General features: G+C 46.2%; 2 protein-coding genes across 2 annotated transcripts in view; both read right to left on the bottom strand.

Annotated features, from left to right (window-relative positions):
* ZNF615 (zinc finger protein 615) overlaps window positions 1–13,369 on the bottom strand; it is a 46,954-nt gene that overhangs the window by 10,148 nt on the left and 23,437 nt on the right. The window lies entirely within an intron of this gene.
* On the bottom strand, window positions 572–8,891 carry LOC132480944 (zinc finger protein 350-like). Its single transcript, XM_060085555.1, has 4 exons — window positions 8,789–8,891; window positions 7,325–7,451; window positions 6,955–7,047; window positions 572–686 (listed from the first exon to the last, which is right to left on the bottom strand). The coding sequence occupies exons 1-4, from the start codon at window positions 8,801–8,803 to the stop codon at window positions 658–660; spliced, it is 264 nt and encodes an 87-aa protein (XP_059941538.1). The 5' UTR covers window positions 8,804–8,891; the 3' UTR covers window positions 572–657.

A 13,369-nucleotide genomic window follows, 5' to 3' on the forward strand; every position in this document is an offset into this window, starting at 1 on the left:
CTCAAAAGAGAACAAAGCGATATATTTTCCTCTTAACTTCTACAAGGAAAAAGAGTTCTTACACTGGAAGAGAGGTACGTGGTAGGGCTGCTTATGTTTTCTCAGACACTATCACAGCTCTGATGCCTTCTCTCCTGACCAGAGTACAACTTCCCTGGCTGCCCACCTTGTTGGGTCTCACCCACTCACCTGGACAGATTCGACTGTGGCTGTCATCTTCTACTGGCCACAGTTCTCCTCGTTCCAACGTGGAGACAGCATCTGGTTTGCTGGCTTGATACCCTGTTCATGAAAAATGATAGAAGACTTAGACATATCGAACTGGGATGGGATATGGCAGGAAGGGATAATGGTACATGGAGGGAATAAACAGGTTTCACATTTGTAACCTCAAGGCTTTTCTCTCAGGAGAGAGGCTATTATACCCTCTAGTCTGGGGCCAGAGAAGGATCTGAGATTCGACCATTGCAGAGGAATGCCGTTAGTCTGAAGAGTTAAGAGGCTGAGAATGGAACGGCCACTGAGGGCACCCTCTGAGGGACCCAGGGGAGCCGTCCTCACCCACGGACACCAAGTTGCTATAGTTCTCCAGCATCACATCCCGGTACAGGTCCTTCTGATCAGGGTCCAGGAGCTGCCACTCCTCCCATGTGAACTTCATAGCCACGTCGTCATGTCAGGGATTCCTGTCATAACATGGTCTTATTTAGCTAAGTGATGTTCTTTGGGTAATATGGAAAAATGTAAAGGAAATTATTCTGCTCACTTTTGCCATATGGGAAATTAGTGGGGTTTTTTCCTTCACACGGTGTGATAGAGTAAGAATCCTAGTAAAATATTACATTACTGTGCAGTCTTCCATTCATTCAACTGAAGTTGAAAATTCAAAGAAGGTTTGGTAATGTACCGTTAATTCCTCTAGCTGATGTAAGAACATGTGCAATCTCTATAAATGTGAGCATTTGTAAAGGAAAAACCCAGTTTTGTCTCCTTCCTGTGTAGTGAAAAACCCAGTTCTTCTCCACTGTGTGCTTCGTCCCTGCGACTCTCCTTTATTACCCACACAGAACACTTCGTTTCTGTCCCTTCTGGTCACCAAATGTGTGGAGACTTTTCCCCCAGAACAAACAATTCTCTGCCCTACCAGCTGGGTATCCTATAATTTAAATGAATTCTGACACTATCTACCAGAGATAGCGTCAGATCCCAAAGGTTATGGGCTCAGTCCCGTAAGACTTCACGACCTCCACTTCAGACACCAATCACAAATCCAGGTTGTCACCTGTGCTTCTGACCAGCCAGCTATAGATCAGAGGTTCCAATAACCCCCTCCTCGGGTTCAATTCACTTGCTAGAGGGGCTCACAGAACTCTGGAGAACACTTATGTTTACCACTTTATTAAAGGCTATGATAAAGGATACGGGTGACCATCTAGATGGAAGAGATATGTAGGGAAGGATATGTGGGAAGGGGGGCCGTGCTTCCACACCATCTTAGGGCACGTCCACGTGTTCACCAACCCAGAAGTTCTCTGAACATCACAGTTTGGGGATTTCATGGAGTCTTCATCATGTAAGCATGATCAATCATTAACTCCATTTTCAACCCTTCCCCCTTCTCAAGAGAACAGGGGGTGGGGATAAAAAGGACAAGCTTCTCATCATGGCTTGGTCATTCTGGTGACCAGCCCTCATCCAGGAGCCCACTCAGAGTCACCTTGGTAGAACAAAGTCACTCCTGTCACCCAGGAAATGACAAGAGTTTCATGAGCCCTGTGTCAGGAACAGAGGTCAAAGACCAATATTAGAACAAGAGATGTTCCTAGCGTTCTAATCACTTAGGGAATCACAAGGGTTTGAGGAGCTCTGTGCCAGGAACAGGGGGCAGAGACCAATACATATTTTCTATGACCTCATAAGCCTCTATTTACTAATACTGAACTCTGTGATTCTTTTAAGTATATGAATAATACAGATTCCTAAATTCACCAGTAGCAGTTGAGCCAATACCAAAACCAGTAATGAAGAGATCCCAGATGCCAGAATCACAAGACAATACATGCTAATTTCAGTAGTTAATATACTAAATGAAACAAAAGAAACTGTATAAAACATGTATAGAGCACAATAGGTTATTAGATGATCAAATCTATAAAGAAATTATTCTTTAAAGCATATGGACACAGACTGATGCATATGCATGTGTGTAGATTAGGCAGGATTAATATCATATTAGATAAAATGAAGAAACAGCTGTAGGAAACATGTTTTTACATTTAGGAGAAGGACAGTTAAGGACTGCAGTTAAGGACCTCACTCACCACATCACCTCTATGGAGAACCATCAAAGTCCTATGTGAACTTGAGACCCATGTGAACCTGAGACCCATGTGCCATGAAACATTAACATCCCTTGAGGAACTGGTCTGCTTTTGTAATAGGGAAGAACAAATCTGACTCCATATCAGCTCTGTTCCTTTTACTTTAACCTCACTTTAACCTTTGTGCTCTGTTGCCTGTACTTAGTCATGCTGGCTCTGTACATTTTGTAAAAGAATGCTGCCTATAGCTTGAAATATACAAGAACATCCGTGACCTGACCTGAACAGAGAATAACATTTGTCTTGTTGAAGGTTTACAAAAATATGGTGACCTGACCATGACCTGACCTACATGACAGCTGCAAGAACAAAGAATCCAACACCACCAAGAAGTGTGCAACAACTAACCACGTCCCTCCCTCACCCTGCCTTTAAAAGGGCTTTGCTGAAAGCCTTCAAGGAGTTCCAGACTTCTTAAGGCATAAGCCAACTGACTCCTGGCACCGTCCGGCAATAAACCCTTCTCTGCTCCCAACTCCGACGTTTCAGTATTTGACCTCACTGTGCTTCAGGCACACGGTCTTGCGTTCAGTAACAACCTTACCAACAATCTTCATCCATTTTTTCCTCTCCCAGCCTGTATTTACGTAATGTCAAATCTCACTTGCCCTCTACAAGCAGCATATCCAGAACCTCACCAACACTGAACCCTCCACACAAGCTGCAGCCAACCATTTTCACAGTCACGTTTTTTGCAATAGCCTCCTACGAGGCTTTCCTGTTTGCCGCCCTGCCCACTACTGTCTGCTTTCTACACAGAAGCCAAAAGGATTCCTTAAAAAATGTAAATTATTTCATGTCATTCCAGTACTCAAGAACTCCTCGTGTTTTCTTTTTTTAATTAATCAATTAATTTATTTATTTTTGGGTGCGTTGGGTCTTTGTTGCTGCACGCAGCTCTTCTCTAGTTGTGGCGAGCAGGGGCTAGTCTTCCTTGCGGTGCGTGGGCTTCTCACTAAGGTGGCTTCTCTTGGGGAGCATGGGCTCTAGGTGTGTGGGCGTCAGTAGTTGTGGCTTGCAGGCTCTAGAGCGCAGGCTCAGTGGTTGTGGCGCACGGGTTTAGTTGCTCCGTGGCATGTGGGATCTTCCTGGACCAGAGCTCGAACCTGTGTCCCCTGCGTTGGCAGGCGGATTCTTAACCACTGTAGCACCAGGGAAGTCCTCTCCTCGTGTTTTCTCATCTTATTAGGGAGTAAAATCACGCTTCCTTGACATGGAATACGTGACCAATCTTACCCCCGCCCCCCCGCCCCCACTGCTACCGCCTCTTTGGCCTTAAACCCATCACTTTCCAGAAAGCACGCTCTGCTCTGTCCACACAGGCTCCTTAATGTTTCTCAAACTCATTCGTGGCTCAGCCTTTTAAACCCACTAGCCTCTCTACTTGGAAAACTCCTAACCCGGCAGGCTACTAACTTCCCGCATTTCTTGGCTCAGAGGCACCTTACCTGAGAGGTGTTCCCAGCCTAAAGAGGAGCCCCAGCACCTACCCCTCTGTTATGCTGACTAAAGTTTTATTTCTTTAAGTTTTACTGAAGTATAGTTGATATACAATGCTGTGCTTATTTCTTCTGTATAGCAAAGTGATTCAGATATACATATATATTCTTATTCATGTTCTTTCGCATTATGGTTTATCACAGATATTGAATACAGTTCTCTGTGCTACACAGTAGGACCTTGTTGTTTACCCATTTCACATGTAATAGCTTACATATGCTAACCCCAGCCTCCCATTCCATCCCTCCCCCACCGCTCCTCCCCCTTGGCAACCACAAGTCTGTTCTCTATGTCTGTGAGTTGGTTTCTGCTTTGTAGATATGCTGATTTGTGTTGTATTTTAGATTTCACCTATAAGTGATATCCTATGGTATTTGTCTTTCTCTTTGACTTACTTTGCTTAGTATGATAATCTCTAGGTCCATCCACGTTGCTGCAAATAGCATTATTTCATTCTTCTTTTGTGGCTGAGTAGTATTCCACTGTGTATATGTACCACATCTTGTTTATTCATTCGTCTCTCAATGGACATTTAGCTAGCTATTGTGAACAGTGCTGCTATGAACATAGGAGTGCATGTATCTTTTTTTTTTTTTTTTTTTTTTTTTTTTTTGCGGTACGCGGGCCTCTCACTGTTGTGGCCTCTCCCGTTGCGGAGCACAGGCTCCGGACGCGCAGGCTCAGCGGCCACGGCTCACAGGCCCAGCCGCTCCGCGGCATGTGGGATCTTCCCGGTCCGGGGCACGAACTCGCGTCCCCTGCATCGGCAGGCGGACTCTCAACCACTGCGCCACCAGGGAAGCCCTGCATGTATCTTTTTGAATTATAGTTTTGTCTGGATATATGCCCAGGAGTGGGATTGCTGTATCATATGGTGACTCTGTTTTTAGTTTTTTGAGGAACCTCCATACTGTTTTCCATAGTGGCTGCACCAATTTACACTCCCACCAACAGTGTACAAGGGTTCCCTTTTCTCCACACCTCCTCCAGCGTTTGTTATTTGTAGACTTTTTTTCTTTTTTTGTCTTTGGCCACCCCACAAGGCTTGTGAGATCTTAGTTCCCTGGCCAGGGATTGAACCCGGGGCCTTGGCGGTGAGACCACAGAGTCCTAATCACTGGACCGCCAGGGAATTCCCTGTAGACTTTTTTCTTTTTTTTTTTTTTTTTATGCGGTATGCGGGTCTCTCACTGTTGTGGCCTCTCCCGTTGCGGAGCACAGGCTCCGGAAGCACAGGCTCAGCGGCCATGGCTCACGGGCCCAGCTGCTCCGCGGCATGTGGGATCTTCTCAGACTGGGGCACGAACCCGTGTCCCCTGCATCGGCAGGCAGACTCTCAACCACTGCGCCACCAGGGAAGCCCCCCTGTAGACTTTTTCATGATGGCCATTCTGACCGGTGTGAAGTGGTACCTAACTGTAGTTCTGATTTGCATTTCTCTAATAATTTATGTTACTTAATCTTTATCACAGCACTTTTCACCCCCTAGATATATTATCTGTTTATTTTTATTTTTTTTTATCCTACATCACCAGCCCCCAAAACACTTGATTAATTTCTTGGCTCCTTTCTCATAGGCTAAAAACTTGTGATCTATATGTATACTTTTTTCCACTGGTCTTATCTTCCAGCATACAACAGGCTATCAAAAAAATGTAGAGGAGAGCTTCCCTGGTGGCGCAGTGGTTAAGAGTCCACCTGCCGATGCAGGGGACATGGGTTTGTGCCCCGGTCCGGGAGGATCCCGCATGCCGTGGAGCGGCTGGGCCCGTGAGCCATGACCGCTGAGCCTGCGCGTCCGGAGCCTGTGCTCTGCAGCAGGAAAGGCCACAACAGTGAGAGGCCCGCGTACCGAAAAAAAAAAAATGTAGAGGAATGAATCAAAATATCAATCACATGTATGGAACACATTAGGGAGAATTTAAGAAAGAGGGTGGAAATCTATCTCTTTGTGAGTGTGATGATGTCATATCATGGAGATCATGGACAGAGGAAGAACTTTAACTGCCAAGTAATTTGATTAGCTGGGATAAATGTCATCAGAATACAATGGAAAGAAAAATGAAAATTTTAGGGAAATGAAGACGGTAAGGTCTACAATCAACGAGAAGAAAGTTCAAAACTAATAAATACACAAAGGAATTAATTTGAAGTAAGGAAGAGTTATGATCAGGTTGAGACTGGAACTGAGAACGTAGGATGTTAAGATAACGTTTCTAGTTAAAAATTCATCATAAACAGCAGACGCATTTACATAAGAGAGCTCTGCAGATGGGGAACATATGAGGTAATACCTGAATGGCCAGGATGGAGGATGCATAAGAGTAAGGGAGAATGTAAACTCAGAGTGGTTTTCTGGGAGGGAAGATGATCCTGGGTCCTGGCAGTTATTGAGAACTCAGGAGAGCTGCCATCAAGATGAGTAAGTTATATAGGTCTCAAGTCTGTGGTGGATCACACTGGGGAGAGATCAATTTGGGGGTCTTCTCCAGTGACCCTAAGGAGCTTAGCTTATTACAATGAAGAAAACTTTGAAGGTTAGAAGATCATCTGAGAAAATGGAAGAAAAATCTTTGGAGAACCTCAGAGCAGGAATAAGGTACAGCGAAGACCAGTTTACTTTTGGGGCCGGCAGCCAACATGGGGTGAATGTGACAAAGGAAATCAACATTACCAGTGGGACAGAAAGGTGCAGCATCTAGAACACAGTGAGGAATTCAAATTTTTCTCTTTGGAGACAGGCCTTGGAAGATGGAATTTCATAGCAAAGGAGGTGGAAGTATATGAAGAAGAATGAAAAGATATAAGAATCCTAGGGAAAAGAAAACTGTGCAAACAAAAATCAAGATGGGGGTAAAATAAAGAAGAAACAGATCCCGGAAAAGACAGAGTCTTCCCTAAGAAGGGATATATTTTTCTCTAAACTGCTACAAAGAAAAAGAGGTCTGACATTGGGAGAGAGATGCACAGAGGCACTGCTTACCCAGCGTCCAACCCCCTCACAGCTGTGACTCTCCTCTGACCAACTACAGTGTGATTTCCATGCCTGTCACCTTGCTGGTCTCTCACTCACCTGAATGGGTTTGACAGTGGATTTCATCTTCCATCGTCCATGGTTCTCCTTGATCCAACTTGGAGAGTATGTCTGCCTTTCTGGCTTGATAACCTATTCACCGGAAATGATAGAATATTTAGACCCAGTGAATTGGGCTTGGGGTCTGTGAAGACAGAACACTACAGCTGAGGACAAAACAATTTCACGACCTACAGAGTAAATGCTGTTCTCTCAGGAGAAGGGAGAATACCCACTTCTCATGGGCCAGAGAGGGGACTGAAAATCTACCGCTTCAGAGCATCATAGACACTCCAGAGCTTTCAGAAGCCAAGAAAGGAAACGCCACTGACTGGGGACCCTCTGAAGGGCACAGGGGAGCCGTCCTCACCCACAGACAGCAGGTTGCTATAGTTCTCCAGCATCACCTCTTGGTACAGGTCCTTCTGAGGAGGGGTCAGGAGCTGCCACTCCTCCCACGTGAAGTCCACAGTCACATCATCAAACGTCAGGGTTTCCTATAGTAACAGTGGTGTTTAATGAAGTGATGTCCTTTTGATGATATGGAAGAAATGTTAAAAGTTTTTCTTCTCATTTCTACTTTATAGGCTGGATCTATATATCTAGGGGGTTGTTTTTGTTGTTGTTTATTGATTGATTGATTGGCTGCATTGGGTCTTCACTGCTGTGCACGGGCTTCCTATAGTTGCGGCGAGCAGGGGTTATTCTTTTTTTTTTTTTTTTTTTTTTTTTTTTGCGGTACGCGGGCCTCTCACTGTTGTGGCCTCTCCCGTTGCGGAGCACAGGCTCCAGACGTGTAGGCTCAGTGGCCATGGCTCACGGACCCAGCCACTCCGCGGCATGTGGGATCTTCCCAGACGGGGGCACGAACCCGTGTCCCCTGCATCGGCAGGCGGACTCTCAACCACTGCGCCACCAGGGAAGCCCAGGGGTTATTCTTCATTGCGGTGCGCGGGGTTCTCATTGCGGTGGCCTCTCCTGTTGCAGAGCATGGGCTCCAGGCACACGGGTCTCAGCAGTTGTGTCACGCGGGCTCAGTAGCTGTGGCGCACGGGCTTAGCTGCTCCGCGGCATGTGGGATCTTCCCAGACCAGGGAATGAACCCGTGTCCCCTGCATTGGCAGGCGGATTCTTAACCACTGCGCCACCAGGGAAGCCCCGGGTTGTTTGTTTTTAATGCACAGGGAATAAGCAAAAGCCTAATAAAATACAAGGATACAACTAAATATAACTGTGCAGTCAGTCATCCATCCATTTATCATTAGACGTTCTGTAATGTATAGAAGTTAAACCTTCTTGTTAACCTAGAAACACCACATTCATATATATATATGACTAACACATAAGTGAATGGAATTGGGATGACTAAATCTTTAGAGCCAGGCAATCAGAATCTTCTGGGAAGCGACTCAAGAAGCCAGAATTATAAGAAACTAAATGTTTAATAAGCATGTTTAAAGTGTATGAAGAAGAAACTTATTTTTTGATATGTGTACTTTGTTATGATTTCATCCTTTAAATATATCCTTAAGTCAGTTGTGTAATGAACAAAAATAAAAGCAATATAAGAAAAAAGGTAGATTAAGAATCCAGATATGAACATGGAAACCAAGAGTCAGACATACTGCAAAGCCTGAGGAAACAGTCCCCATAGAACTGCCCTCGCTTCAGACACCGGCTGCAATTTCTGGGATCACCCTCACTTCAGAAGCAGGCTACAAAGACATCCAGGGTCCCCAAGACACCCCTACATGCAATAGTTACCTAGAATGACTCAGACAACTAACAAACCCATTCGGGAACAAAGAAAAGAATAAAACAAACCAAAAGTCACCTGGGCCTGGATCATTTTCTTCCGTTCTCTAAAAACAGCTGGCAACAGGGAGGCTCTGTCGCTGTGTCTTCTGGATCTGCTCTAAATTCCGTTCTGTCTTCAATCAAGCACGTCCCCAGTAATGCTGATACCAAATCCTGTAACTTCCTCCTCCTTCTACTGATTCTTTTGCTCCTGGGGAGTCAGGACCTGTGGGTTGAGGAGAAAATTCAAGCTGAGGGTACATTTCCTCTGGGCCCAGATGCTTATGCTGCTGCTGGGCGCTCACCTTAACCCAATGCCCACAGCATTGCTGAGTGGCCCTTCTTTACCCCAGCCGACTTTTTTCCTCTGGCCAAAAAGGCTAAGCTTCTGACTGTGGTGGGGGTATTCCTTTATTCCGTGAAGTTGAAGTGGGGTGACTGTCAAAGGAGATAAGGGGGACTTCCCTGGTGGCGCAGTGGTTAAGAATCCACCTGCCAATGCAAGGGACATGGGTTCAAGCCCTGGTCCAGGAAGATCCCACATGCCACAGAGCAACTAAGCCCGTGCACCACAACTACTGAGCCTGCGCTCTAGAGCCTGCGAGCCACAACTACTGAGCCCACGTGCCACAACTACTGAAGCCTGCGCACCTAGACCCCGTGCTCCGCAACAAGGGGAGCCACCGCAATGAGAAGTCCGTGCACCTCAACGAAGAGCAGCCCCCGCTCACTGCAGTTAGAGAATGCCCGCGTGCAGCAATGAAGACCCAATACAGCCAAAATTAATTAATTAATTTAAAAAAATAGTCTAAGATTAAAAAAAAAAAAGGAGATGAGGGAAACGAGATCTATCCCAGCAGCAGGCCTCAGGAGCAGGAGAATCTCAGGCAGCTCAATTATACAAAAGGGACTGTATGGGAGGAGAGGCGCTGGACACTGCTTTCCTTTAAACCGTGTGTGCTCAGGAACCTCCTCAAGCGTTTTTATACACCCTGTGAGTACACACACTCCAGTTTGAAAACCAATGTACTGGGCAAACCAGAAGCATTCTCTTATTAAGCAATGATGATAATACCTTAGGCGGTTTAAGATACATTTTTTAAAAGTACACAATATTGTAAATAAATTGGAAAGTGGTAAATTAAGTTGAGATGCTCTAAGACACTTGTATTGTTAGAGGAGAGTGTAAAAGTACTAACATAAGAATTTGACAAAGAGAGCTTCCATGCTGTATGTAATCTCTAGTGTCATGATGAAAACTAACAATTGTCTTAAAGTATATAATTTCCATCCTAACAGAAGGGGGAAACAGAATAAGAAGAAATTCATTCAAAACATGGCAAAAAAGAGAGTAAGGAATAGAGAACAAGTGGGGCAAATACCGTGCACTTATATGACTGTTTTAAAACAAAACACTAAGAATTATGTTAAGTATATTAAATCAACTATACTCCAATAAAAAAATTTTTTAATGAATTATATTCAGTATAAACAGAACAAAGATTCCAGTTAATTACATCAAATACAAATGCCTCGAAACTGTCAGACTGGATTAAAATTTAAAACCCAGGACTTCGCCGGCAGTCCAGTGGTTAAGACTCCACACTTCCAATACAGGGGGCCTGGGTTTGATCCCTGGTCGGGGAACTAAGATCCCACATGCTGTCCAGTGTGGCCAAAAAAATAATAATAATAAAATAAAATAAAACCCAAGAACATGCTACTCTAGGTGACATGCCCGAAATGTAGTGATATGGAAAGCTGGAGAATAAAAGGTTAGAAAAAGATAAACCATGGAAAGAGTAACCACAGATAATCTATATTCTCTGACAAAATGCACCAGAAAGCCCAAAAATTACTACAGAGAAAGACGAACAAAGCTTACTAGTAAGAGGTTCCATTCACCACATTTTAAGAAATTTGCCGTTTCTAGGTACCTAACAATATAGCCTTGAAACATATACAGCAAGGGAATTCCCTGGAAGTCCAGTGGTTAGGACTCCAGGCTTCCACTGCGGGGGGCACAGGATCAATCCCTGGTGGGGAAACTAAGTTTCCTGCACGCCATGCGGTGGCAGCCAAAAAAAATTTTTTTCTAATTAAAAAAAAGGAATGAATTATAAACATTAGAAACTGGACAGAAAATTAAGGTTATATTGAGACAATATCATCCTTGACATGGAAAGAGAGATTCAAAGAATTATAATACTTATTTAAAATTTTTCCCGGGCTTCCCTGGTGGCGCGGTGGTTGAGAGTCCGCCTGCTGATGCAGGGGAAGCGGGTTCGTGCCCCGGTCTGGGAGGATCCCACATGCCGCGGAGCGGTTGGGCCCGTGAGCCATGGCCGCTGGGCCTGTGCGTCCGGAGCCTGTGCTCCGCAACGGGAGAGGCCACAGCAGTGAGAGGCCCGCATACCGAAAAAAAAAAAAAAAATTTTCCCTCAGAAACCCACAAGCAGATTTTCACATATATTGCTGGCTAGAACTGCACCACGTACCTAAGCTCATTTCGTACTAATTCAATCACTGGCAACGGGAACTGGAACCACCAGGATTAACTAAGACCAAGCAGTATTGGGATATGGGTCACCCTGGCAGAAGGATGGATAACTAAACAAAACGGCGATTCTGTTAGCAGAGAAGAAAGTGTGAACGCATGTCAGACAAAAAAGCAAGTGTCCGCTGCCGCTGGTGAGAGCAAGCCTTCACAAACATCTTCTGCAAAGGTGAGACAGGCTGGGACCTGGAACCCTTTGCTGCAGTGCTTGCATGTGGACACACCTCTCCTCCAGCAACAAAATACAAAAAAAACTATAAGGGACTAAAAGTAACTTTGTGCATGCGCAGAGGGGGCAAATTCTGGACAACAAGATACAAAGAAATCAAGGAACCCAACCGCCACTTCTGAAGAGCCGAGAGCAAAAGCAGGGGATCCGGAGCGAAAGCAGGGTACTGCCACGCCCCTTGCACACAACACCACCTAAAGCGTGGGCAAACCATCTAAGCCGTCCCTCCGGCCCAACCCCTGGACATACCCCTACCCTCACCCCATATAAGGAACCAGATGTCCCCCCACCCAACCCCACCTCAGAGAGCGAACAAGCAAGGGAACCTCTTACTTGTTCTCGCTCCCCTCTGCTGCAGCAGGGCCCCAATAAAGCCTGGCCTGAATTTCTTATCTGGGCTTTGATCAATTTCTATGGACCAAGGAGGCCAAGAGCCCTGGTCGGTGACAAAGGGATAGATACTATACATTTCTGCCTTGAGGGTTAAGATCTGTCACAAGGACTTAATTTTGCCTTTGCAGTGCGAAAACAGCGATACGCGATACACAACACATAGACGAGGCTGGGTTAGTCCCTCGGTCTGCAGATAAAAGCCTAAAAAGCAGAAGGTTTATAACTACACTACCGTCCCGGGCTGTACCACCTTCCTTCCCAGCGTACTAGGTTGGAATCTCAACGCAACCACCAGCCTGGCGTCCTAGGGGACCAAAGCCTCAGCCCTCACAAGACTTTCTGTACCACAGACACTGACAACACACTTCCTTATTAATCCGAAACCTGGGCCAGACACCTTCATATGATGACCAGCCAGCCAGGCCCCATCATCTCTGAGCGCCATATTAATTCCCGAATCTGAATCTCTTACCATCGTAAATACCACCTGCATCCTTTAGAAATAGAGTGAGCCGCAAAGACCCCCATATCAGGCCGGGCCGGTCACGATCGTTGATCTCTACAGATTTTTTTTTTTTTTTTTCCCGGTACGCGGGCCTCTCACTGTTGTGGCCCCTTCTGTTGCGGAGCACAGGCTCCGGATGCGCAGGCTCAGCGGCCATGGCTCACGGGCCCAGCCGCTCCGCGGCAGGTGGGACCTTCCCGGACCGGGGCACGAACCCGTCTCCCCTGCATCGGCAGGCGGACTCTCAACCACTGCGCCACCAGGGAAGCCCCAGATTTTTTTTTTTTTGGTGGGGGTGGGGGGCGCGCCGCGTGGCTTGCGGGATCCTTAGTTCCCTGACCAGGGAATGAACCCGGGCTACTACGGTGAAAGCGCCGAATCCGCCAGGGAATTCCCCCTACAGATTCTTAATTGTTTTAACGAACAGCTCCCAAGGTACCCCAACGACAGGTACGCGCGTCACAAACGCTCCTGGTTCCTCTCAAATACCTCCACCTCAATGCTTCCCACCAGACCCTCAATAATTCCGTTAAGTCCACACTACACCATTCCACCCTGTGGACGACACGTCCACAGGGACAAACCTCCTATGGGACAAAAACCACAAAACTTCAAGGGACAAATGCACACACTGACCCGATTTTCTCCAGCCCACAAGCAGAGCCTAAAACGTAACACTTCCACGAACCGCTTCTACTTCTGCCCCTGTCGCCCAGATTTTTCGTCGGTCTACGGCGGCCGAAGACGGTCTGAAGCGTTTGAAGAAACGCGGACTGGATTTCTGGTATTACCTTGAAAGGCAATATGTCCGCGCCCAGCTCTCCACGGCCCCACGGGGCGGCCATGTTGGGACACCTGACGTACAAGCGGGTTTGGGCTCGGAAGCCTTGGGTGGCCCGGGAGGTGAGAAGCCACTGAAATTATTTCATTACGT

The sequence above is a fragment of the Mesoplodon densirostris genome, chromosome 19 (genome assembly GCF_025265405.1).
Source record: "Mesoplodon densirostris isolate mMesDen1 chromosome 19, mMesDen1 primary haplotype, whole genome shotgun sequence".
Lineage (NCBI taxonomy): Eukaryota > Metazoa > Chordata > Mammalia > Artiodactyla > Ziphiidae > Mesoplodon > Mesoplodon densirostris.

Excerpts from the sequence above, each read along its gene's own strand:
- LOC132480944 (XM_060085555.1), bottom strand. Across the intron at positions 7,048-7,324 it reads TAGCAACCTGCTGTCTGTGG|GTTATCAAGCCAGAAAGGCA; the intron begins GTGAGGACGGCT and ends TCCGGTGAATAG. Across the intron at positions 687-6,954 it reads CCACTGTCAAACCCATTCAG|GAATCCCTGACATGACGACG; the intron begins GTGAGTGAGAGA and ends ATGTTATGACAG.